At 50.0% G+C, this 27,567-nt stretch overlaps 2 protein-coding genes across 3 annotated transcripts in view; both read right to left on the reverse strand.

The window, feature by feature from the left end:
• The window catches only part of LGR6 (leucine rich repeat containing G protein-coupled receptor 6), a 1,163,733-nt gene that overhangs the window by 851,107 nt on the left and 285,059 nt on the right, over nt 1–27,567 (reverse strand). The gene's annotated exons all lie outside the window — the stretch shown is intronic.
• The window catches only part of LOC146870661 (zinc finger protein 862-like), a 29,517-nt gene continuing 2,378 nt past the window's right edge, over nt 429–27,567 (reverse strand). The window contains exons 2-3 of the mRNA XM_085599711.1: nt 25,489–25,579; nt 429–503 (exon numbers count right to left, since the gene is read on the reverse strand). Coding sequence (XP_085455837.1) covers nt 429–503; nt 25,489–25,579 — 166 coding nt within the window. The remainder of the gene's footprint in view (nt 504–25,488; nt 25,580–27,567) is intronic.

Genomic DNA, 27,567 nt, shown 5'->3' on the forward strand with positions numbered 1-27,567 from the left:
TATCAGGCTCAATCTCTCCAGGCTGCGGATCCCCCGTTTTTCTGCTTTTCAATATCTGTACTTTAAGAAGGGACTGAACCGTCTGCTTCCCTCTGTTCGGCGCTAGTTCAGGCATCGAGCCGCTCCGACCGCCGTCCGCAGGTAGCACATCTTTAACTTCCCTTACCGGACCGCTGATGCTTCCCGGAGGCACGCGAGTCCTGGCATTCCTTGGCACTGTCTTCGGCGCCATTTCAAAGCCAGTGCGTGGAGGATACCCGAAAAGCACCGCAGCGCCGAGAAGACCCACCCGGGTCACACGGCGGAACCACTGAGGATCCTTCCGTAACAGCGGCACCCTGCGCCAAAGCATTCCTCAGAGAATACCGGTTGGTTTCAGCAAAACATCGGAGACGGGAGGTTGCCCAGGAGAGCACTCCGAACCCAGCTCACTCGGCTGGCTGACCGGCCGCCATCTTGCCCGATTGAGGTTGAAACAATGGCTGAGCAATTTGGGTTGTCTTCTGGTTGGTAAACAGACATAATATCGAATTCAAAATATCGACAGGACAGAATATCGAGTTTTTAATATAGACTGGACAGAATATCGAATTGCCAAAATATAGTGGTGAAGAATATCGAAAATCAGGTAAGAAATAAAATATCGATTTAAATAATATAGAAGGAAGTAATATCGACAGTCATAATATAGTTGTTAAAAATATCTATTTTTTTTTTTTATAGTGTTTAAAGTGTTAGTATATGTGTTAAAAGTATGTATACATTTTGGAATGTATGTTTGAATATTTTTTAAGTAATGAATTTTATGTTATTTAATTTTTGTGTAATTTAATTCCGTAGCGGGTTGTGGGTTTATAGGGGATAGGGTGGGAAGTAATTTAATTATAGTACATTAAATAATAATTTTTAGGAATTATTAATTATTTTTAATTTATTTTGTGTTTTACTTCTGTAGTGGGTTGTGGGTTTATAGGGGAATAGGGTGGGAAGTAATTTGTTATTAGATAATTACTAATTGGTATTGAAAATTAATTGGTTGTTGATTAATTATTAATTGGTAAATAATTAGTATTAATTGGTAATTAATTAGTATTAATTGTTTAATTGATAATTATGTTAATTGTATTAATTTATTATTTGTAGCGGGTTGTGGGTATATAGGGGAATATGGTGGGAATTAATTTAATTGTAAATTAATTATTGAAATTTTTGTATATTGATAGTTAATTTATTCTTAATTAATTATTAATTGGTATACATTTTATTTATTAATTTTTGGTATTGAAAATTAATTGGTTGTTAATTAATTATTAATAGGTTATTAATTAAAAAACATTAGTATTTATAATAAATTAATAATTAAATATTGTGTGATTGGTAATTAATTTTAATATTTCTATTTGGTATTAATAATTTATTTATTTTTAATAAAATATTAAAATATTATTTACCCTACTATTGCACTCACTGGAGTGGGAATAGTAATTTTTACCCCTACGCTATCCAACGCTTTCCCTACTATTGCACTCACTGGAGTGGGAATAATAATTTTTACCCCTACGGTATCCAACGCTTACCCTAGAGTTGCACTCACTGGAGTGGGAATAGTAAATTTTACCCTCCCTCTATCCAACGCTTTCCCTACTGTTGCACTCTCTGGAGTGGTAATAGTAATTTTTACCCCTACGGTATCCAACGCTTACCCTAGAGTTGCACTCACTGGAGTGGGAATAGTAAATTTTACCCTCTCGCTATCCAACGCTTTCCCTACTGTTGCACTCTCTGGAGTGGTAATAGTAATTTTTACCCTACGCTATCCAACGCTTTCCCTACTGTTGCACTCTCTGGAGTAGGAATAGTAATATTTACCCCTACGCTATCCAACGCTTTCCCTACTGTTGCACTCTTTGGTGTGGGAATATTAATTTTTACCCCTACGCCATCTGACGTTTTCCCTACTGTTGCACTCACTGGAGTGGGAATAGTAAATTTTGCCCCTACGCTATCCAACGCTTTCCCTACTGTTGCACTCTTTGGAGTGGGAATAGTAATTTTTACCCCTACGCTATCCAACGCTTTCCCTACTGTTGAACTCACTGGAGTGGGAATAGTAATTTTTACCCTACGCTATCCAGCGCTTTCCCTACTGTTGCACTCTCTGGAGTAGGAATAGTAATTTTTACCCCTACGCTATCCAACGCTTTCCCTATTATTGCACTGTCTGGAGTGGGAATAGTAATTTTTACCCTCCCGCTATCCAACGCTTTCCCTACTGTTGCACTCTCTGGAGTGGGAATAGTAATTTTTACCCTCCCGCTATCCAACGTTTTCCCTACTATTGCACTTACTGGAGTGGTAATAGTAAATTTTACCCGCCCGCTATTCTACGCAAAAAATATTGCATTTTTTAAATTAATATTACGTTAATATATGTGTATTATTTTTGTTTTTTTACTTACATTAATTATTTATTAATTTTAAAGTAATTTAAGTATTTTTAAGTATGTTTCAGTTAATTATATGTTTTATGTCATTAATTTTAAGACATTTAAAATAATTCGATATTGTGACTAACTATATTTTTTACAACGATGTTTTGGATTCTATATTTTTGTACTTACCTGTTTGGAGATAGGGCTTCGATATTTTGGCATTTTATATTTTTCCTTCGATATTTTGCCAACTCGATATTCTTCTTCTCGATATTACGTCAGTGATCCCTTCTGGTTATCGCCTCAATACGGAAAAGACTCAGATTCTGGTCAATAAGCATGTGTCTTTTGTTGATAGGATTGTGGAAGAGGCGGTATATTTGGGCATATGAGTAAGAGCTAAGATGGAGGATGTGGTGGAGGCAAACCTTACTCCTATAATAGGTAAAATCAAGAGGGATATGGGCCGCTGGAATAATCTAAAGCTATCAATAATCGGCAGATGCAACCTGATCAAAATGGTGATTCTGCCCAAACTTTTATACATTTTTCGTACAATACCTTTGGAAATACATAATGTATGGTTTGGGATGATTGAAAAGGGAAATAGCCAGATTTATGTGGTCATATAAACGGACACGTCGATTCCTAGGGAAAGGGGCGGCCTTGGCCTACCAAATTTCAGGCTGTATTATCTAGCAGCATCCTTAAAATATTATTGGCCGCTGTTTGGTGCTATTGATAATAGGGTTACCAACTCCAACTATGTGCCCTCTATCTTCGAGAATTTGATAGGCTTATGTGCCAATGGCTGCTTGTTAAAAATATATGAGCCTAATTACTTTAAAAAAACTCGTTTTTAGACCCTTATGGCAGCTTTTCGAAACTGGGCCTGGATTAGAAAGAAAATAGGACTCGGGAGGTTTGACAGGTATACTCCACTACTGGATAACAATCAGATACTGGCAACCTTGGCAGATGAATATCTACAGAGGTGGGGCAGAGCAGGTGTTTTTAGGATAGGGGATCTAATGGCTGGGGAAAATGTGGCTTCTTTTGATATAGTTATGGCTAGATTTAACATTAATCGTAGGGAATTTTTTAAGTTTCTACAGATAAGGGATTTCCTCCTTAAGAAGACTGGTGGGACATTAAGCTTCTCAGTGATCCCATTGCTAGAAGCTCTCACGGGTATATGTCCCCCGTCAATCTCATCGGTGTATATTATACTTCTCGAGGAGGTAGCTGATGATATTGAAAAGCACGCTATAAAATGGCAGGACATGCTGGGTGTCGCTGTGTCGGGTTTTACTAAATCTATTGAAATGGCGAATACAGTGTAATACCCAGCGAACCTATGGGCCCAACATTTTAAAACTCTTTATGATCTCTATATCACCCCGGCAAAGATTATTAAATGGGGGGGCACGCAGGGTACTCATTGCTTCAGGTGCAAATTGCAAGGGGCGGATATGGTTCATATATTCTCTACGTGCCCCAAGCTAGATATTCTAAGAGGTAAGGTTTCTGGATTTCTGCAGCATGTTTTAAAAAGGGAAATCCAGGTGACTCCCCAGCTTATGCTATTAGGTGTAACCATACCAGAACATCCATGTAAAGAGTTTGTGTTTATTGCCATGTCTGTCTATAGACTTTGGTCTACGAATCGTATCCGGATTTTTGTCCGTACGAATCGTACAAGTAGCGTACAAACTGCAAAGTACGATTCGTATGGGAAAAAGTCCATACAAATCGCATTGGGAAAATTTCCCCACACGTCCTCGGGTCGGAAAATGTGCCCGACACATCCCCGGACGATTTAACGTACGAATCGGAAAAATGAAGTCCGACCGCGCAAGTACGATCCGTCCCGTCCTTCCGATTTTACAACCGTATGGAAAAAACACCGTACGGACCGAACTCCTATAGCAACCATGGAGACATGTGCCCGCATACGCGCCGAACACCCCACCCCAGACCCCGTATGTACGCGCAGAACACCCCCCCCAGCCCTCGTATGTACGCGCCGAACACCCCCCCAGCCTCCGTATGTATGCGCCAAATGCCCCCCCGGCCGCGGATGTACGCGCCGAACCCCCACCTGTGTATGTACGAAGCGTACCCCCACCTGTGTATGTACGAAGCGGACCCCCACCCGTGTATGTATGGAGCGTACCCACACCCGTGTATGTACGGAGCGTACCCCCACCCGTGTATGTAAGGAGCGTACCAACACCCCACCAGTGTATGTACGGAGCGTACCCCCACCCGTGTATGTACGGAGCATACCCCCACCTATGTATGTACGAAGCATACCCCCACCCGTGTATGTATGGAGCATACCCACACCCGTGTATGTACGGAGCGTACCCCCACCCGTGTATGTATGGAGTGTACCAACACCCCACCAGTGTATGTATGGAGCGTACCCCCACCCGTGTATGTACGGAGCATACCCCCACCGTGTATGTATGGAGCGTACCAACACCCCACCAGTGTATGTACGGAGCGTACCCCCACCGTGTATGTACGGAGCATACCCCCACCGTGTATGTATGGAGCGTACCCCCACCCGTGTATGTACGGAGCATACCCCCACCGTGTATGTATGGAGCGTACCCCCACCCGTGTATGTACGGAGCGTACCCCCACCGTGTATGTATGGAGCATAGCCCCACCCGTGTATGTACGGAGTGTACCCCCACCGTGTATGTATGGAGCATACCCCCACCCGTGTATGTACGGAGCGTACCCCCACCCGTGTATGTATGGAGCATACCCCCACCCGTGTATGTACGAAGCGTACACCCAGCCCCCCCTGTATGTACGGTGCGAAACACCACCACCTATGGACGGTGCGGACCAACACCCTGCCCGTGTCTGTACGCACCCTACCCCAGGCCCCTACACCAGCACCCTCACCCAACATCGCGCATGTACGAGTCGTACTAAGCCATAGCAAAGGTCAGCACTGTACGACAACATGGCCCATGTACGCACCGTACAGACGCCAAAAACACTCGTACTGAGCCAGGACAAAGCAATACAACACAAGGAGAGTCAATTCGATTCGCACAACACCACAAAACATGTCCAACAAGCCCAAATACATCCAATACACTGACCTGCAACTGCCAAACAGCTAAACAGAGGCCCAAAACACAACCACTCCTTATAACACACCCACCCAAAGTTCAAACACAGCCACACCCACAAATGGACCAATAAAAAGGCCCAACACACACAAACCATGATCCTTTGCAACAGATCCACTACTGCCAGACCACAGAGACAACGCACTGCACCATACTACATCCATCAATACACCTTACACTTGCACTCCTTCACACAACCACCATCACAAACACCCCCTCATCACATTCACACACACACAGCTTCACAACCACACTCACACACCCACAACTATCCACCCCCACACCCCCACAACCATTCACACCCACACCCCACACCATGCCCACTAACAAGAATCCAAAGTTCACAAAGGAGGAGCTGGAGATCCTTGTCGACAAAATCATCAGAGTCGAGCCACAGCTCTTTGGAACATTGGTCAGACAGACCAGCATATCCCAAAAATCAGCCATGTGGCAGAGGATTGTCAATTCTGTGAATGCTGTTGGGGCCACCAGAAGGACCAGGCATGAGTGCCAAGCCAGGTGGTACGATCTGCGGAGGACGGTCTGCCGCAAAATGACGGACGATCACAACCAGGGGAACATCACTGGAGGAGGGCCGCCCCGCAGACGGGTACAATACCATCCCTGGGAGGAGAAGGTGGTGGCCACTCTGCCGCCGGTGGGAGTCCACGGACTAGAAGGAGTCCGAGACCCTGGTGAGTACACAAACAACTCGCCTCACATGGGGGGAACGCCATACACAACCAAAATCCCAATCATGCACGCAACCCCCCAAAGCCAGCACCGGACACAACCACACTCCAAAAACACACACATGCCACTAGCGCCTCCATGCCCCATGCACCAAGCAAGGCCATGCCAAGTCACAGGCCACACAAAACACCAACACAAGAAAGGATGTCTCCGATGCCGGGAGGGTGGGCCTCAAAACTAACATTGAGCAACTCAGAAGCACACAACAATGCCCTCAGCCCATATGGCCTAGGGCACAGCCATACAAACAGTGTGTCCCCACACAGTACTGTGTTGCCTGCAAATGGTGGCCGCGTTGCAGGATGACATGGGTATGAAGGCACAATTTGCACATAACAGCAGCTAATGAAGACGCATCACTCTGAAAGAGTGTCAGCACACACCGCCACAGCAGCAGCGCAGACTCAGAAACTCCTCCCAATGGGTGCCTGGAGATTAGAAACAAACCCACATGAACAAGCCAATGGCCTTTGAAAGGCCTGCAAACTGTGTGTGCCCAGGAAGCTGGGATGAGGTGACATAGGGTGACACACAGAGGGAGGGAGAGGGGGAGAGAGAGGGAGGGAGACAGAGGGGGACACAGGGAGACAGACAGAGGGAGGGAGGAGGGTGACAGAGGGAGGGAGAAAGGGAGACGGACAGATGGAGGAGGGTGACAGAGGGAGGGAGAAAGGGAGACAGAGGGAGGAGGGTGACAGAGGGAGGGAGAAAGGGAGACAGAGGGAGACGGACAGAGGGAGGAGGCTTACAGAGGGAGGGAGAAAGGGAGACAGAGGGAGACGGACAGAGGAAGGAGGCTGACAGAGGGAGGGAGAAAGGGAGACAGAGGGAGACGGACAGAGGGAGGAGGCTGACAGAGGGAGGGAGAAAGGGAGACAGAGGGAGGAGGCTGACAGAGGGAGGGAGAAAGGGAGACAGAGGGAGACCAAATCACCCTTGGGTGGTGTGGCCATGTCCGCTCGTCAGCAGGTGGACTGTGTGCATGTAGACAAGGTTTGGCAGTGCCTTAACCCCCCCTTTTTCCTTTGATAAACACTGGGCCATGTGTCAATCTCTGCACGAGTACATCCGTGCTGCAGGCACAAACCTAACCTTACACCCAGTATACCCACCCACTGTGTTTGTTAGAATCCTGTCACAAATGCTTAAGTTACCTACCTGCATTCTCAAATAGCATGGAAAAAACACCATTTGGCCACGTACAGTGCAACACGTAAGGCGGCTCTGCATGGCTCGCTACGCCGGCTCACTACACTGCTGACTGAGTTCCAAAAAGATGCATCAACTAAGATTGTGTCACACATAGGTAAAGTGTCGAAAGCTGTGGCCAAGGGACATACCCATGCACAAGTGCACTGTGAGAGGAATGCAAGACATATCCAACTACCCAGAGGAACTGTGCCAACTCAAAAATGAATGAAACATGGATGTCGCATGTAACACAATTAACATTGTCTCTCACACACAGGTCAACGTCGTCGATCTCCCCCCAACACTGGGGGGGAAGACTCACAGGACCAGGCTCTGCGTGAAGAGGACCCCACTGGCAGTGACGACTCTCACCACTCCGTGGATGACCCAGACCAACCTGGCCCCTCTGGTGTCCAACCACCTGCAGCACCTGCGTCAGGTACAAGTGTGCCAACCACCACCCCCATTCCTGCCACATCCCAGGAGACACCCAGGAGCCCTGCCCGCACATGACAACACAGCCAGGCTGACCAGGAGGGACAAGGTTCTCCGGGCACCCAGGAGGAGGCAGGCAACACCGCAAATGCCATCCCTCAGGGGTCCCGGAGACCCGATGTGCCCTCAACGGCAGGCCAGGTGCAAGTGGGCAGGGGTGGTGGGAGTGGAGGACGGCGGAGGCGCGAACCTGACCAGTTGGCTCAGGAACCGGTAATGTCACACATCACCAACATCCTGGACACATACCGGCGTGACACCAGGATCATGGGCCAGGTTGCGTCCACCCTCACAGACATCAAGGGGACCCTCGAGGAGATGAAGACCCTGCAGGCCGAGCAATATGCCTGTCAACAGCGACACCAAGGATGGATGGAGGCAAGACAGGCTGAGCTCGTGGCGGTGCAAACGGACATGACCCGTGTACTCCGTCGGATTGCCGAAAACATGGGCAACCCTCCCTGTGCCACCAGGCGAAGAACATCACCAGCCACAGGGAGGGATCAGGAGGAGGAGGATTCATACGACGGAGAATCACAAGCATCGTCACTGCCTGCTTCTGAGGGTCCCCGCAGGAAGGTGGTCGTCTACGCAAAAGACCGTGAGAGTCAGCGGAACATCACCATCTCCCAGGTCACCTGGCCTGGCACCTGGCCCTCTGGCCCAACAGCAGCACATCATCACATGACATTCTCTGGCACATGGACTTGCTGGTCACTGTCTGACCAATGTTGACAAAGACTGTGGCATAGACTCTGATGACTTCCAATGGCAAGGATACCAACTCCCCCAGTGAACTTTGGATTCTACACTCCCGCCAAGCACCTCTTGTCATCCCCCCAAACACGTACCCCACCACAAATAAAAATCATCACAATCACGAGATGATGCCGTCATTTTGCATTATTCCACTACATGTATGTGTTGTAAAGTCAAACCATGCCTGATTTTAGAAGTAACTCCAACCATCCATACCCTGGGGTCTGAGTCTGGCACAGGACACACATGGGTCACAATGTATCATCCAATACAGACATGGAGCACCATACTCACCCGTGATGGGCCCAACCAGCTGAGGGGGTGCCCGCACAACTGTGCCTACAGACCTATTTAGAAGAGCAACAGTCATGCGCAGAGGTCAGGGATCATGTGGAGTGTCCTGGGGTGCTACTCCCACGTATGTGTAGACAGGTGGCAGAACCATGTCCTGCATGCTTGAGTCAGGTGGATGTGGAGAATGGTGGGCCGGCCAAGGTTGGATGCATGGAGATGGCACAATGGGGTCTTGGATCACAGTGCCACAAGGTTGTGTTGGGGTTGTGGGCTGCATCCTGAGTGTGTGCGTGGATTGAGAAGGTCATCCTGCAGCTGGCAGTGATCCATTCCCCCCATCTCTGTTGGACGTTGATGTGGCTTGGTCGCCGGATGTAGAAGCAGAGCTGTGCAGATGCACCCTGGATGTGGATAAGTATCATGGGAGTTGTAACGCACATGTCCGTAGAGTGCAGGGTAGGATTAGACACGGATGTTGTAGATGACCTGGGGGATGGTCTCTCTTGCCTTGAGGTGGATGGAACTGGGGATCTTGTGCATAATGCAGAGTGTGCTGCAGCATGAGGCACAGATGCTGCTGATCAGCATAGCACATGTCAGCAAGCAATCCATGATGTACACCAGCTCGTTTGCGTGGACACTGGGTGCCCTTGCTGCAGGGCCTGCAGCAGCATGCGCCATGTCAAGAAAACAATGCCACAAGTTGCACACAAAGACAAGGATCTCAGGAAGGAACTATGCAAAAGGTGTATGTTAAGGAAGGAATGTCTGGTTCAACATGGCACACACACACACAATGGATGCACATGCAGCACAGTGGCCGTCGTGGAGACTGACATGCCACAATCCCTACACAGTCATGGACATCATGCAGAATACAGATTCTAATCCCTGACAAACAGCTTGCATCTTGCTACTCTACACATAGACTCATATGCACCATCTCTGATAACTATGCCAGACATGCCGCATGCACAGTGGCAACAGACCACCATTGACAGAGATGAGGCACCTTGGAGGCAGAGGGACACCTTTATTAGTCATGTGTGTCGGAATGCTAATGCAACTTTGTCAACACATACACAGGTCATGTGGATGAACATGTGGGACCGACACTGGCACCCCCCTTTGCACCACAGATGCTGGAAATCCATAGAACTGGCACACAAGTGACGGGTTACAGCTAAACACCCCCTGCTGCTCACGGAGAGGCTGCTATACACCATTGAGCCTCTAATGGGGAATTCACACACCATGTCAACCCGGTGCAACCCGTATGTTTCCGAGGGCAGTGTTACACACATTGATGGCTTCATCACAATCCACAATCCCATTACAGATGACTGTCACCAAGTCTGACCATCAATTCAGGTGAATTCAGCTCCATGTCATGTGCCCCATGGTGATTCTACATGTATGCAAAGTAACCAAACATGAACAGGAGCAGTGCACACACATTCAAAACAAATACCACACCCAAAAAGCAATGCTGCATCCCTTACCCTAAAGAGATTTTCAAACTTGTCCGTGCATGTAACGCTGATTCAGCACATGTTGCTGTGTTCATGAGGAATAGCAGGAGCACAACAATGCCACCAGCAGACAGCACGCGCAAGTACCTGTGGATGAGAGACACACAAGAAGTCAGACAAAAGAAGCACATCCGCATGCATGTGCATGTACTCGACACGTATAAGTTTGTTAACATGCTAGGTGACAATGATGACTCTGGAAAAACATTCTTCTTTTGCACCATCACTCGAGTGACACATCCAAACACACCTTTGACTCACTTGGCAGACATGCAGATGGACACACACATTGCAACACATGCGACACACGGCCCAATGCGTGCACACTCAGACACTGGAACTCACCACTAAGCAAAGAAGTCGCGTATGAGCTGACTCCGGATGTCCTTTACCGCCTCCTCCACATCACTTGCCTCGTCACCAAGCCCTTCATCCTCCACGGGTGGATGGTCCTGCTCATCCGGATCCAGGATGAGTGGCACAGCTTTCTCCACTGCCATGTTGTGCAGCATGCAGGACACGAGGAAGATCTTGCAGACCTTCACCGGTGCATATGGGAGTGCGCCGCCGGTCTTGTGGAGGCAACGGAATCGGCTCTTCAGGAGGCCAAACGTCCTCTCTATCACTCGCCTGATCCGCCCATGGTCGTTGTTGTAGCGATGCTCGGCAGCCGTGCTGGGGTTGCGGAGAGGCGTGATCAGCCATGGCATGTTGGGATAGCCAGCGTCCCCTACATGGAAACATCATGGACAAAAGTGGGTCAGGAGAAGCAGTAAGACAGGAAGATGACGCTAAATACAGGACTGCCAGAGTATACCCACCAACAATACATGCACGTTTGTTGCGCAGCTGCAGCATCATTTCAGGCGCCCTGCTACACCTCATGATGTAGGCATCGTGTGCTGATCCTGGAAAACGAGCACAGACATGTGAAATCACCATGTTGGCAAGACACACCACAAGGGCATTAATGGAGTGGTAATGCTTGCGGTTCCTATATGCTACCTCCTGTGCCTGTGGTGGTACCAAAGCCACATGTGTTCCATCTATGGACCCAATGACATGGGGCATCCCTCCCAGGGCATAGAACTCACGCTTGACACCTGTCAACTGCTCAGGAGTTGGGAATTTAATGAACTCATCCAGGTGATCCAACATGGCCTCTAAAAAATCATGCAGAACACGGCTGAACATGGTTTGGGACATGCCACCAACATGAGCAATGGTATATTGAAAGGTACCCGTGGCAAAGAAATGTAGAGCTGCCATCACCTTCATCTTGGGTGTCAGTGCAGTAGGATACCTGTGTAGCGGTTGGAGGTGTGGTGCCAGCCGTGTCGTCAAGTCCTCAATCACCTGTTGGGGGAAGCGGTAGCGGCGTATACAGTCATGTTCCCTCAGGTCAGCCAAGTCCAGAATTGGTCGAGGGAGAGGCGGAGCCCTGCAGTAAATTTGAAGGGACAACGAAGAGTGAGTACAGTACACCACCAATGTCAATGTACTGAGCACATGTTCAACAGGCAATACACATATGCTACATACAGAGTCAGGTCTGCGCAATATGCCCTGGACACGCATGGCAGGCAGGTGACACTCCTACCAAGAGCCAGCTACAAACGTCGATTCTCAAGCTCAATATTCCATGCCATGAAACTAGCTGTGGGCCAGTGTAAGTGAACAGGCAGACGTATCACAGGAGTTACAGATCCACATATGTGCAGAAGAAGGATGTTTATCGTACAGACAGGTTGCGGAACACTAGATGCACTGGTCACATGTCATAGAAAAAGGACAGACCACACACCTTGCCATGAAGCAGTACATGTCAAGACTGATCACACATACATTGAGAGTATGCAGATATGTCCTTGTTTTGAAACTCCGTGTCGATGCATACATACACACCTTACGTCGGATTACACATGTGGGCTGGTGTGCGTAACAGTGTGCCATGCCCATCTACACACAGACACATGTTGGTTGCAGCAACTGCAGATGCATTTGACCAAACACCTACAGCAAACCTATGGGAACACATGACACACACATGACATAGTTACAGCGTGCAACGCGGGCATTCACATGTCAGGTGTAATATTCCGTGTACCTGGCATCATGGGACAGTTGCGGGTGTCGGTGACTGTGCCATGCCAGTGACGCATGGCTCAACAAGTCTGTACTACATGCACACATGTCAAAGGAGTGAAGGGGATGTGTGGCACATAGTGCACCATCACACATGACATGTGTACACAGCTCACCATACATTTATTTGTTTCACACCTCAGGAGTAATGTGCCACATCACAGCCTGACACACCTGTGCCCGACACATGTAGTACTGCACAGACAATGCCTTGATGTCCAGCCTTGGCCAAGTATGACAGCTCTATTCCTGTCTGTGTGCCGCCTGTCACCACTGTCAGGTGTGAAACGCACCGTACATACGCTCTGAGGGCGTGTGTAGGGTCCCTATCACAATGGGAGTGCTGGCGTATGCGTACGCTATAGTAATACGGACCGTACACGCGTGTGTAGGGTCCCTATCACTATGGGAGTGCTGGCGTATGCGTACGCTATAGTAATACGGACCGTACACGCGTGTGTAGGGTCCCTATCACTATGGGAGTGCTGGCGTATGCGTACGCCATAGTAATACGGACCGTACACGCGAGTGTAGGCTCCCCATCACTATGGGAGTGCTGGCGTATGCGAACGCCATAGTAATACGGACCGTACACGCGTGTGTAGGCTCCCTATCACTATGGGAGTGCTGGCGTATGCGTACGCCATAGTAATACGGACCGTACACGCGTGTGTAGGGTCCCTATCACTATGGGAGTGCTGGCGTATGCGTACGCCATAGTAATACAACTCGTACACGCGTGTGTACGGTCCGTATTACTATGGCGTACGCATACGCCAGCACTCCCATAGTGATAGGGACCGTACACACGCCTGTACGGTCCGTTTCACTGCATTTGGGGTGCCCTAGGGCCGTGGAACACACCGTACCTGTGTGTAAATATTGAAATAACATAGGGGACACATGAGGGACAAGTATAAGGGCCTAAATGCATGCTGGTTGTCATGGAGACCGAGTTTAAAGTTTGAATTTTTGCATCAGGTGGCCAGCAGAAGTCGGTTGGAAACAATATACTTTGTTGCAAAGTGGTTGTTGACTTGACATCATGCTCAATTTTTAAACCATGCAAAGCCACTCACTGGGGTAGGTTTAAAGGGATTGGAGGAAACGTAGGATGCTAATGTGACTGACCAATCACTCTGTACTCCTGTAAATGAAACAGGCCAGCAAGGCAGATATAAGGCAGCCAGGTCCCATGAAAGAGCACTTGCCTGCACATTCTTTCATTCCATAACACTGCTGCTGCTCGTGATTCCTCTGGCACCATGTCCAGGTCTGTGGAGAGGGCCCAGCCATTCACCATGGAGGAGAATATGGTGTTGGTGGATGTGATCCTCCCACAGTACACCATGCTGTATGGTCGACCAGGGGAGCAGGTGAGTGCTGACTCCACTAGCTTAGACTGTGCCCCTTTTTTGTGACTGTGACTTCTGGCATTGTGTCCATGTGTGACAGACATGCAATGTTGTTTAGAGTGGGTCCCAGGGTGGGGAATGCCTCATGTCTCCCATGCAGAGCATGCTGTAGTTCCTGTGTGCACTCCTCACTTGCATAGTGCTTACTGTGACAATCAATGCATGGTGCATGCCACATTCTGCCTGGCTACTCCTCCTGGGAATGTTGTTTCTACAGTCCTGATGTGATTCTGTGGTCACCCCAGTGTGACAGGTGACAGTACCCATAGATGTGTGTGTGTTTAGTGTACCTGTGCTGTGAGTGTTCAAATGATGTGTTCGTCCCCTTGACATTGGTGTGTGTGTGTAAGTCCTCTGTCATGTGGGTGAGTGCATATGGGGAGTGTTGCACACCAGCTGCATGAGGGATGGATATACCCTGCCCATCTGATGTGAGCAGGGAGCAGTGCTGTGTGACTGCCGTGCTGAGCCAGCCCCACACCTGTGACACCCCCCAGTCTAGCGGCACATGGGCAGAGTGAGGTTTGTACCCGCAGTTGGCAATGGCAGGTGATTGTCCTGTGCCTGTGTGTGTCTGTGTACTCTGCTGAGGTTGCGTCAGTGGGCTGGGGCATGTGACTGCTTTGAGGTGCTGTACATAATCCTGGTGTAGCTTGTGATGCACAGTTTGATCCAGGATCATTGATTGTGTGGCACCCCTCATGCCATCTGTGTACTTTCAATGCCACGTAGTGTATTTGGCCTTCCCCAGAGGATAATGTCCCTATGACAAAGGTGCAATGAGTTGCCTGCATACCATGGCCTGTTCAAACACGAAAATTATTAATATGTGTGTCTCTGTGTCATTGCTCAGGTGTATTAAAGTATTCTCACTTTGGCATCCTCACAGGTAGGCGTCCATGCCAAGGGGGAGATATGGAAGCAAGCCGTCAGTGCCGTGAGGAAGACGGAGGGTCGGAAGCGGCGCCTAGCCCAGGTGAGGAAACGCTGGCAGGATATCCGGTGCTGGACGAGGAGGATCGCACGGGTCAAGCTGGGGGACTCACCTGAGAGCCACAAGAACCGTGGGCGCCGGCGTCTGACCCACATCCATAAGCGTGTGCTGGCGGTGGTCTTCCCCGACTTGGATAGGCACCTGGCAGAGAAGCAGCAGCAGGAAGGGGGTAGGTACATGTGTGTTTGTTGTGTGTCACCAGCTTTTGGAAGTGCGCAGTTGCATGGATACACTGCCAGGGTTTAAATGTGCAGTGCATAACCTGTTCCCCAAAGTAAACCGGTGCTGTTCTTCCTCCCTTCCCCTCCTTGCCATGTGTTCCCTGGTCTGTGTGTAGTCACTCTTGCACAAGGTTATCTAGGCTGGCAGTTAATCCAAGTGCCCAATGCTTGCAGCATCATGTGTGGGGGTGGTGTGTAACAGGTTTTGGGACCTTGCCTGTGCCCTGGCCAGTTCAGTCATTGTGGGGTCCATGTCAGTTGGCACTGATGGTGAGTCCCGACATAGGACTGTGTCTTAAAAGTGTACTGCCTTACAGCATGCATGTCCAATGTTGTGCCCTCTGACATGATGAGCATGAGTGGGAGTAATGCATAGTGCAGGGACGGTTGCTTCAGTTGCAGTCATATCCATCCAGGACCATGGAGGAGTGTGGCCACTACCGTGCCCTGGGGCACCTTTTCCTAGGTATCATGTGTGTCATCCAACAATGTGGACATTCTCTGTGTCTTCAGCATAGGTTGGGCTCTGTGGCATTGTACCCTGGCCTCATCTGTATTTACGTACACTTTGCTACATGTGTCCACTGTACAGTGTGACCCAATTTTGCTTGTGCATACTCACAGTGGGCAATGCCTGTGTGTCTTGGTACGACAATCTGATGATGGTTGATTGTCAATGATATATGTGGACAGGCGCACCAGGGGTAGTTTGTGTACAATCAGGATTTAGTGCAGGCCATGTGTTTTCATCCCAGAGTAAGAGGTGTAAGTACTTCCTCTGTCTCAATCACATTGTCTCAGGTAGGGGGTGGTTTGTGCGGGCAAGGCCTACATATCAAAATATGAAGTCTCCTTGCTAGGTCTGGCCTGTGTGTGATGTTTGTCTGCACATACACTCAAGGTGCAGTGACCCAGTCATGTTGGGCATGGTTTAATGTATTAGCTTTGCAGCATGTGCAAAAAGTTAATAGACATGATTCCTGCTCATCCCTTTTTTGGCAACGCTGTGTGGTGCAGATGCTGTGCATGATTGTCCCCAGAGCCTGGCTCCTCTGTCCAATTTGATTTCAAGTTCTTTGCTGTTGTGTCATGCTCTCCATTGTTTCTCAGTGGCATGGCCGGTCAACCAACTGTGTGTTGCAGGGCCTACATATGTACCTTGTATTGTAGATGTTACTCATGTTGCTTTTCAGGCTATGCACTGTGACCTATGTAGATTTGACTCATGTGACATACGTATACAGGTGTCTGATTATTTCCTGTCTCTTCACCTTGCCCACAGCATCGTCGGGGGACTCCGAGGGAGACACTGGCACGGACCGTGAGGAGGGAGCGAGCACCAGTGCCAGCAGTGCTGTCTTGTCTGGCGCATCGAGTGGCACGGAGGCCGAGGGGAGTGAGGCGGAGGACCTGTCCAGTCCCACCACCGACTATGACGCTGACGGGTCCGAGGCTGAGCTCCCAGAGGGGGCGGAGGCTGCTCCCACAGCTGAAAGCAGCACTCCATCTCTACCCGCCCCCTCCATTCCCATCACCGGCCTCCCACTTGCTCGGGTCCCTTCCCGCCGTGCTAGGTCACCACGTGTCTCCTTCTTGCCAGGCACCGCACCCCCTGCCCCTGTCTCCACTGCTGCTGTGAATGCCGAGTCTGTGGACATCCTGCGCCAGTTGGAGGTTGGTCAGACTGCGATGCTTAATGTCCTCCATGGCCACACCCGAGTGCGCACCCAGATGGAGGCATACATGGAGGGCATCTCAGCTGCGCAGTCTGACCAACGCCAGTTGCTGAGGTCCATAGACTCGACACTGACTGCAGCAGTGGGTCTCCTGCAGCGCTGCGTCCCCCCCTACCCCTGCACCATCCACACTTCCCACTCCTGTACCTGTCCCAAGCACACCCAGACGTACCCATGCACGCACCCCACCAGACACAGGCACCACACCACCAGGGAAGGCCAAGCGCACACCTCCTGTCACGCACACACAGGGTGAAGTAGGCACACCCACTGGGTCAGGGGGAAAACGGAAGACACGCAGCCACAGTGGGAGTCCACATTCCTCACAACCCACTCCCTCCAAATCCACTCCCCACAGCTCTCCTGGCCAAGTTTCAAACAAAGATTCCTTCATGGCCGCTCTGTCCCTGAGCCCCAGTGTGTCACCACCCCGCAAGCGGTCAAAGGAGTCCCCGGTCAGGGTAGTTGAGTCCCCCCCCCTGTCCACACCCTCCCCCAGTAGCGCTGCGACCCATCCCTCCGACCCCCCCCTCCTTGGGGCCTGTGGTTCCTTCGGGTGCGGGGAAGACGCTGGGGGACCTTGCAACCGTGTGCAGCGCCATTCTCACCACCACCTTTGGCGCTGGCCCACCCCCTGTGGTGGAGTCCTCCGTCCCTGCACCCACAACACCTACCCTTGCCCCTCCTGTCCCTGCGGTGCCTGGTCCTTCCCCCCCACATGATGCCCCCCCCTGTGGAAGCAAAGGAGGTATGAACTGTGCAGGCAAGCTAGGGGACACGCACCCCTATGTGTCCCCCACTAGGAATTGGACTCTGGACTGCCCTATGGGTCTTGTACATTTTGAACTTTTATCAACCAATTTTTTTTCATGCTGAATAAAGCAATGTTTTTTTTCCTTTGAACACTACTGCTTTTCTGGTATTGCTGTTGGTGGTGCTGCTCCATGATTTGGGGTGGTGATAATGTGTTTGGTGTCTGAGAAATGTAGTAGTGTGCTGCTCATGGGGTGGACCCTGGTATCTGTGTGCCATCACAAGGTATTTGCGAAATATCTTTGTTCATGTAAGCTCTTACTGCATGGTGACATTGCCCCAAGGTGTGTTCCTTCCTCTGTGGACCCTGACATCTTCCCTGCAGGGTGTTTCCTAAATGTTGTGCTGAGCTGTGTCTACATTTCCTTGGTGTGTGACGGATCCTTTCAACTTTGCCCATGCATGCTGGGCAATGTCTCCACCTGCATCATTAGTGGCATCCTTGGTGGTCACTGTACTTGTGTATGGAGTATATTGACATGACTTCATGTGGACATGTTCCCTTTTACACACTACATGTGTGTACTCCCAGCCTCGCACACATGTGTTACGTGTTCTGCAGGGTCTTTGAGCACCTTACTGACAATTGTGGGCATTGTATCTGTGGGTACTGCACCCTTTTCTTTCCATGGGCACTGCTGGGGGGACTCTGCACCCACCCCTCCTGTGTCTGGGCACTGCTGGGGGGACTCTGCACCCACCCCTCCTGTGTCTGGGCACTGCTGGGAGTGATAGGCACCCACCCCTCCTGTGTCTGGGCACTGCTGGGAGGACTCTGCACCCACCCCTCCTATGTCTGGGCACTGCTGGGAGGACTCTGCACCCACCCCTCCTATGTCTGGGCACTGCTGGGAGTGATAGGCACCCACCCCTCCTATGTCTGGGCACTGCTGGGAGTGATAGGCACCCACCCCTCCTATGTCTGGGCACTGCTGGGAGTGATAGGCACCCACCCCTCCTATGTCTGGGCACTGCTGGGGGGACTCTGCACCCACCCCTCCTGTGTCTGGGCACTGCTGGGGGGACTCTGCACCCACCCCTCCTATGTCTGGGCACTGCTGGGGGGACTCTACACCCACCCCTCCTGTGTCTGGGCACTGCTGGGGGGACTCTGCACCCACCCCTCCTATGTCTGGGCAATGCTGGGAGTGATAGGCACCCACCCCTCCTGTGTCTGGGCACTGCTGGGAGGACTCTGCACCCACCCCTCCTATGTCTGGGCACTGCTGGGAGGACTCTGCACCCACCCCTCCTATGTCTGGGCACTGCTGGGAGGACTCTGCACCCACCCCTCCTATGTCTAGGCACTGCTGAGAGTGATAGGCACCCACCCCTCCTGTGTCTGGGCACTGCTGGGAGGACTCTGCACCCACCCCTCCTATGTCTGGGCACTGCTGGGAGTGATAGGCACCCACCCCTCCTATGTCTGGGCACTGCTGGGAGTGATAGGCACCCATCCCTCCTATGTCTGGGCACTGCTGGGGGGACTCTGCACCCACCCCTCCTGTGTCTGGGCACTGCTGGGGGGACTCTGCACCCACCCCTCCTATGTCTGGGCACTGCTGGGAGTGATAGGCACCCACCCCTCCTGTGTCTGGGCACTGCTGGGAGGACTCTGCACCCACCCCTCCTATGTCTGGGCACTGCTGGGAGGACTTTCCACCCACCCCTCCTATGTCTGGGCACTGCTGGGAGGACTCTGCACCCACCCCTCCTATGTCTGGGCACTGCTGGGAGTGATCGGCACCCACCCCTCCTGTGTCTGGGCACTGCTGGGAGGACTCTGCACCCACCCCTCCTGTGTCTGGGCACTGCTGGGAGTGATAGGCACCCACCCCTCCTATGTCTGGGCACTGCTGGGAGTGATAGGCACCCACCCCTCCTATGTCTGGGCACTGCTGGGGGGACTCTGCACCCACCCCTCCTGTGTCTGGGCACTGCTGGGGGACTCTGCACCCACCCCTCCTATGTCTGGGCACTGCTGGGAGTGATAGGCACCCACCCCTCCTGTGTCTGGGCACTGCTGGGAGGACTCTGCACCCACCCCTCCTATGTCTGGCCATGTACGCTCGGGACATACACGGGTGGGGGTATGCTTCGAACATACACTGGTGGGGTGTGGGTACGCACCATACATACACGGGTGGGGGTCCGCTCCGTACATACCCGTACCCACGCTCTGCAGGCCTGGGTACGGCCCGTACCCATTCCTTTGGAACGTGGGTACGGTGCATACCCCCATTGTTGGGGTGCCGTAGGGGTCCCCATCGTACCCAGGCCTTCTGAGCGTGGGTATGGGTCGTACCACGCGTACCCCTACGTCACTCCAACAATGGCGGTACGGCCCGTACCCACGCTCTTAAGGCCTGGGTACGGTGCGGACCCCCAATGGGGTGCCGTAGGGGTACGCACCGTACCCAGCCCTTAAGAGCGTGGGTACGGGTCATACCACGCGTACCCCTACATCACCCGAACAGTGCTGGTACGGCCCGTACCCAGGCCTTTAGAACGTGGGTACGGGCCGTACCGCCATTGTTGGGGTGACGTAGGGGTGGGCGTGGTACAACCCGTACCCACGCTCTTAAGGCGTGGGTACGGTACGTACCAGAATTGTTGTGTTGCCGGTTCGCGTCAACATCCACTTCCGTTGTGGCGGATGCATGCGTTGCTGGACACGCCCCCACCCCCTCGAAGTGACCAGGCCCTGAAGGTCAGGTATGTCCAGGGCATGTAAGATTTGTGACTTGGGTGGGGGTTATGTGTCCTGCCCCTGCCCCCCCCCCCTTTGCCCCTGGGTGTTTTTCTGACCTTCTGCGGCGTCTGCGTCGGTTCCTGTAGAGCAGGTGGACTGCTATGAGGGCTGGGATGACACGTAGGTTCGGGTCCATGGCTGTCCGTCGCGTACAGGTGCTCCTTGTGCACGTCGTCCTGATTTCCCGGCAGTTTTTGGCAGCCGGAAAATATAATACGTGCGAGGTGACGTCGGTACGGATCGTACTTCCTGGTTCGTGAAACGCAGCCTGAATGCGTCCCGACATCACGTCGGCGCTTTCCCGGATCACATTTGTATGTATATTTTCGTCGGTCGGTGTTTTGTACGATTCGTACGGAAATAGTGTTTCCATACGAATCGTACTTTCATTTTTGTAATGTTTTTCAACCGGGTACGAGTCGGACGGAGAAAATGCTCCGTCCGACGGTTCGTACCCGGTTTCTCCAGGATCGGAATCGGCCCCTATTTGTTGCCTCAGCCTGGATAGACCCTCTTCCCCCATCCCTGGGGCAATGGAAAGCTTGTCTTTTACATATTTTTAATCTGTAAAAAGCATTATATGCACAAAAGGGAGAGCTTTAGGTCTCAAAATATGGAGCCCGTTAAACGATTGGGTTGAAGGATTAAGTTAAGGAAAATAAAAAGTAGGCTGAATGGGCTGATTAACGTTGTTTTATTTTTTGATGCTCATGTGTAGAAATGTAACTTTGTGTTGTTTAGGAAAAGTGATCTTTTGTTAAATATGTCAACTTTAAAAAAAAGTTTTTTACCTTCCTACTCCTGTATGTTTGTTCGTATATGAAACAAAATAAAATAAAGAAAGAATGGTTCAAAATCTACCTAAAAATTGCATATTGGATTTTCTTGCAGCATCTGTACAGCACTTCCTACACACATGGAGGCCTCAGAGAACTTTCCTGGTGGTCTGCTAAGAGGTTCCCCTCTTGCAGTGCATGATTGGTACAGTGTGGGTTTAAAGTGTGGCCTGTGGGTAAGCTCTATGTTTCCCATAAGGATGCCAGGCATTAGTTGCATTAATATTTATTGCAAACCAGAAATGTAAAATGAGCTTCTCTGCTACACAGCTGTGGGTAGTGACTTTCTTCTCAGGAATAGATTAAATGAACGAGTGGTGTCCCTCGGGGAGGTATGAGTAAGCGTGGGGAAGCAAGAGATCAAACAAGCTGGCAGGATTGCTCTCAGCGGGTACAGGCACCTAGATGCCAGGAGGAAACTTCAGGAAGTGGTGGTTCTGGCTGTGTGCGCTTCAGAGAGCAGCCTGGTGCATGTAGGAAGCTGCCCGCTCTGCCTGCAGACGCGCAGCAAAAGCACTCGCGTTTGATCTCCGTGCAGCCGTCTTCCTAGGTGGTTTGGCACTGGAGTGATTATGTCTCTCGAAGTATAACTCCATTGATATAAACAATAGGTACAGGGACATTATGGATTTCACGCATTTGAAAGCGAAGTCAAAATGCAGTTTTACTTCCCTTTAAGCTTTTCAGGAGGGCCTACAAATGACATTACATATGATATCATAGGTGGCATCAATTATTATAAGAAAAAACTTTTCAAAATGTAGCATATAGGCAGTAAGTGTGCAAGGCTTTTCAGTGCTCTAACACGCTTTTTTGCTCAAGGAGCGCTCCACATACACTCACATACTTTGGCAAAGACAATAGTTCTGGGCTTGGCAAGATGGTGAGTTGATCATTATTTTTTATTTCAAGTATATGCCACAAATAGGAAAAAGGAAAACATCCCTCTACATAAATGTAATAGCCATATGCTTGCAATAACGGGTTTACTCTTTAAAAAAAAATTTGTTGAACACATAATTTTATGGAACCGGTGCTTTCTAGAAGATAGACGGGAGTAGAAACCCTTTTTAATTTTAATGCACATCACAGTAAACATAATTAAAACTGAAAACAAGGTTTCTGTTCCTGATATTTAGTGCATCTGTCTGCTAGGAAGCGATTGTACTCTTCTATCAAAAGTAAATTAATGGTTAATATGTTTTTCAGACTAAATGTATTTTTTGCAAGTCTATATCCTCTGCCTTAAAGTGGCAGCATGTTTCTTATAGCTAGTGTTGTGGCAGATTATTGGAATAAAAAAAACACATAAAAGTGTAATATCACAATAGTTAGCAAGGCCAGTGAGGTCACTGACCCTGTCATGAATGATGTAAAATGTGAGGTCATAAGCAGTGCATGGCGGGGCATAAGTTATAACTAGCTCCAGCAATTATAACTGCTGAATTTCGCTGGTTTTTTATGAGTAAAATCTGAGCCTAACTATAACGTCCCTATAACCCTTGTTTTTTCAGTGAATATATATATTTATTTTAAAGAGTGGCTGTAGCCACTCTATAGCTATCTTCAGGGTCACCAGAGATAGGTATTTCTTGGATTTTTGTCCCTTAATAACACGTTATTTGCCGCCCCTTTGTGCTTAAAACCAAACCGAGCGGGAGCCAACCCCGCATCGGTGCCTTCGCGGCGGGTGCCTACCCTGATTTGTATGCTTAAAAGCCTACTCCTCAGGGTCCTCGCTTGAGACGGGAGCCCACCCCGCAATTGCCGGCAGAGACGGAGGAAAGAAATCGCCGCCGGCACCACGAGCAGCAACCCGGAAGAAGAAGTCGGCGTTGCCTGCTTGCGGGTGGGGCTTAGCCAGGAAGCCGACGGGAGCCCACCCCGCGCTCCTGTGTTCGCAAGAAGAGGGGAAGTGGAAGTTCTGGCCAGAGACAGAGCGGGGCTCCCGTGAGGAGTGGAGAGCCCCGCATGCCGCAATAGAAGCAGGAAGCAGACGGGAGCCTACCCCGTGCTCCTGTGACGAGGAGGAGACCGCCGAAACAGGTGAGGAGGGGCCGGGGGTGAGAGAGCCGAGGCACACTGTTAGTGCCTGCCCCACCCACAGGGACCCTGAGAAATCTGCCGGTGCGCCCCCCTTGAGTGAGGGGGGCAGAAGGTACCACAGTGTTGGTGCCACACAACGCACATTGTCGGTGCTGGTGACATTTTCGTTGGGGGCCAACTTGTATGCTGGAGTCCCGGTTTGGCACCGTCAGGGCCTGTGCTGTTTTACAGCTGCCCCGCTGGACAGTGGGCAGTTGCAACGTTTGGCACCATTGTTTTAGGAGTCACCTCTGACGGCCCGGGGAAGGCCAGTGCCATTTTCACCAGCTGCCCCACCTGACAGTGGGCAGCTGCAACGTTGTGCATAACGGTGTAGAGAGCCCCAGGAGTGCCCGTGCCCATCCTTGGGATTTTACAGCTGCCCAGCAAGTAGTGGGCAGCTGCCATGTTTAGGTGGTGCAATTGCGCACCTTGGTTTTACTGCTTTTTATGGTCCGTAGGGTTAATTGAGTAGCCCTACCTACGCCCCTTTTTCTTTGCTGCATGCGCAGCCAGCCCAGACATTCTGGACATTGGACATTTCAGCCCCCTGTGAGAGGCCAGTTGGCCTGGGGCCAGATTCAGTGCGTTGTGCCCCCAATTGGGGCACACTGTTTTCTTATGTCCATTTATTTCCCAAAATGCTTATGATTGTGATACCTACTGTAATGCCTATTGCGTAATACGTGATGCTAGTGAGGTTTTGGGCATAATATAGTTTTATGCCTAAGGAGGTTTATGCGCAAAGTGATTTATACATCCCCTGTTTTGCATTGCAGGATCTCATGCTAAGTGCCTAACGTTACCAGTAGTTACTGGTTGTGTGCTACATTTATTAGTTGTTCTACATTTACAATTGGTGATTTGTGATGATTCTGACGGTGGTCCATTGGCCCTGTCTTTTGGAAATAGTCCCCTGTAGATATTGCCCAGTGCCAGTTGGCACAGTGTATATTATGTGAATATTATCTAATGTGCTTATAATAATACAAAGGCTATTTTTATATTTAACCTTGTGTGGAGTTTCTTTTGTGGTGGGCAATGTTCCCTCTAATTTTTCTCCTCTGTGTGCGGCAGTGGAGGGTCTCTATGCGCTACAACCATGGCTATGTGCGCTAGGAACCAGGCCGCATGCGCAGCGCCAAATGTCACCCCAAACTTTTACTTAAAGTGAAAAGAGGGTGCATTTTCACACATACAGCGCCACGTTAAGGGTCTTACTGCCAGTTTGCAAATAGGATAAACATGCCATAATATGAATTGGTTACACAGGCAAGTACACTTCATGTTTAGAAAAGCACAAGACTCCAACGGTGGTACCATCATAAGATTTTACTAAATATTCTTAACTGGAGCACTGTTCATTGGGTGGGGAAATGTCGAGAGCCTATACAATATCACATACACACAATAAGTTACAAAATTACATGACATATTTAAAATTTGATGTGAAAGCTACTGAGTAACGTTGGGCTATCCCGCCAGTCATAGTTTGTAAAACTTTGACATCCAGGCAAACATGGACTGTGGGAGAGGGCCGTTCAGACATGTCATGTGGCATCACTAGATGGGTGACAGGGTTGCTTCTCACGGCGATCCTTGCCATTTTTCCAGTGCTGATAAACTCTATCAAGGTCAACTTTTCCATTCAGGAGGTAGGCCTTTGTCCTCATCAGCATATCCAAATGCTTCTGCTCTAGTCTATTCCTCGATTTACACTTGATAGTATTCATGAGGCTGAATCCTCGTTCACAATCTGCACTAGATGCTTGAAATGTTGCGCAGACATCAACAAGCTGAGACACCACACTATACTGAGCAGCATTGCGTACAGTGAAATTCACCATGTCTTGAAAGGTGGTAAATAACCCACCCTTTACATGTTCTGCCACCACATATTTATAGTCTCTGTATTGTCGTACAATATCTTCTGGTGTTTCACAATCACCCAGGACCAAGACATTTTTAGGTCTCGCCTTGCTATCGCGTGAGCGATCGCAAAGCGAGACTATAGGGGCTTTTAAAAGTGCTCCCAAAAAGCAGATTGCATTGCTAGCACGCGCACAATCACGCGCTCTGTGCCGCCATGCACTCCGCTTTTTGAGAGCACTTCAAGCCCCCAAGCGCGCGCGCCACGCTCCGCCGGGCTTGTCTTTTTTTTTTTTTTTACTTTAAGCGCGAGGCGCGCGTGCGGCCAATGCTTGTTATACTTAGTCTTGGGTTCAGAGGGTATCGGTTTCTTAACTGTAACGTATGAGGATTCAGAACCCTTACACACCTCTCCCCGTCTTTCTCTACCTTCTCCCCCTCCTTCCCCTTCTCCCCCTTCTCTTCTTTCACAAAAAACTCCCCGGGGTATAACTGTTCATGCACCAGCCGGTTATCCCTCTTTTCGAGGCTCCGGAGCGTGTACCTCGAAGCCCCTGTCGCAGGCGCACTCCCACTTACCACCTTTATCCTACCTTTATTAGAAGCAGTGCCGATGTAATCCACCTGAACAGGCGCCCCTTTCTCACTCCTCTCACAGAAGACCCGTCTCTGCCTGCCATCTAATGAAAAAACGCTCTCGGCTCCCTTTGGGAGAAGTTCTCGGTGGCTGCCTCGGTACTGAAGCATCCTCGACCTCCTACCCACCGGAAGGGAATCCTTGCCGCCGCGCCTCTTCCCCTGCGCAGCTCCAGGGCCACTCTGCCACACACCCGCTCCGTCGCCGTACTGCTGGATGACCGATTCAGCTCGCACCGAGCCGCCTCTCACCACATCCCTCACCATGCCACGGAAGAAACCGCCAAATACAGGTACGGCAGTGTTTTTAGAATACGAACCGCATATTCCTGTTGATTCGGAAGAAAATGAGGCGATTTCACTCGATTTCCATATTCAAAAACCACAGATGTTCTAAGGGCTCTCCCGCGACCGCTACTCGCTGGCCGCCATGTTTTCCTCTCAACCTGCAGAGACTGTTGTTATCAATTTGTACATAGTGCCACAAGGCCAGTCATTAGCTAGGGTACACTGGGGCATGGTACTTTTACATTACAGAGACTGTGGTGGGCATGTTAACCGTTGAGCTATTTTTTTATATGCGCTTGCAATGCATCACAAAATATAGCAAACACCTTATAACAAAACCCGCTACAACCAGAAAATTTAGCTCCTTGCAGTAAATATTACATTTGCGGGACGCCCCAATTTACAGCCCATTCTCTTCCTGTTAGCGACCCTACACCCTGCCAGCCCCCTAGGCGCTGGCTCCACGGAAAGCGTATTAATATGCTAAACAAACAGTGGGGCATAGTACTTTCAAATAACACAAACTACGGTGGGCACATTAACCCTGTGAGCTATCTTTCCTTGTTTTATATAATAAACAGAGCATGTTGGCTAATTGTTTAACATGTAACAAGTTTTTTTTCAGGTTGTGTTTGTGATCTTGCATTATTTTTAGGTCAACTTGTTCAGCTCCTGGCACAGCGCAAGATGGCCCCACCTTCTGTATGGGCATAGCAGCCTCTGGTGGTCCATCTTTAGGGCTTCATAAGACCCGCGCCTCCCTGCAACACGCTGACACCTCTGGTCCAGGAACCTCGCGCAGCGTGTAATCTGCATTTTTTATTAATGTATTGCCATGTGGAGCAGAGTGCTTTGCACTCGCCTGAAGTGGGCAGGACTACTATGCATACATATGCCACAACACCGGACTGGTGTACAGATATCTGCGCTTGGTAAAGAAGGTCTCAATACTTTCAGCAGGTCAGGACAGCAATACCAGTTCTCACCATGTGCCAGTGCTCCTAATTAACCAGTGCTTCCTGGCATAGCATTTAATGGGACAGTTGCAGCACTGTTCTATATTTCTGTTTTACTTTTAATGGGTGAGTCCAATCGCTTCTCTGCAGCGCTGCTATGCTTTTATTGAGACTGCACTAGCATTTCTCTATCCGCAGAAAAAACACGTG

This window comes from Triturus cristatus, chromosome 1_1 (genome assembly GCF_964204655.1).
Source record: "Triturus cristatus chromosome 1_1, aTriCri1.1, whole genome shotgun sequence".
Classification (NCBI taxonomy): Eukaryota; Metazoa; Chordata; class Amphibia; order Caudata; family Salamandridae; genus Triturus; species Triturus cristatus.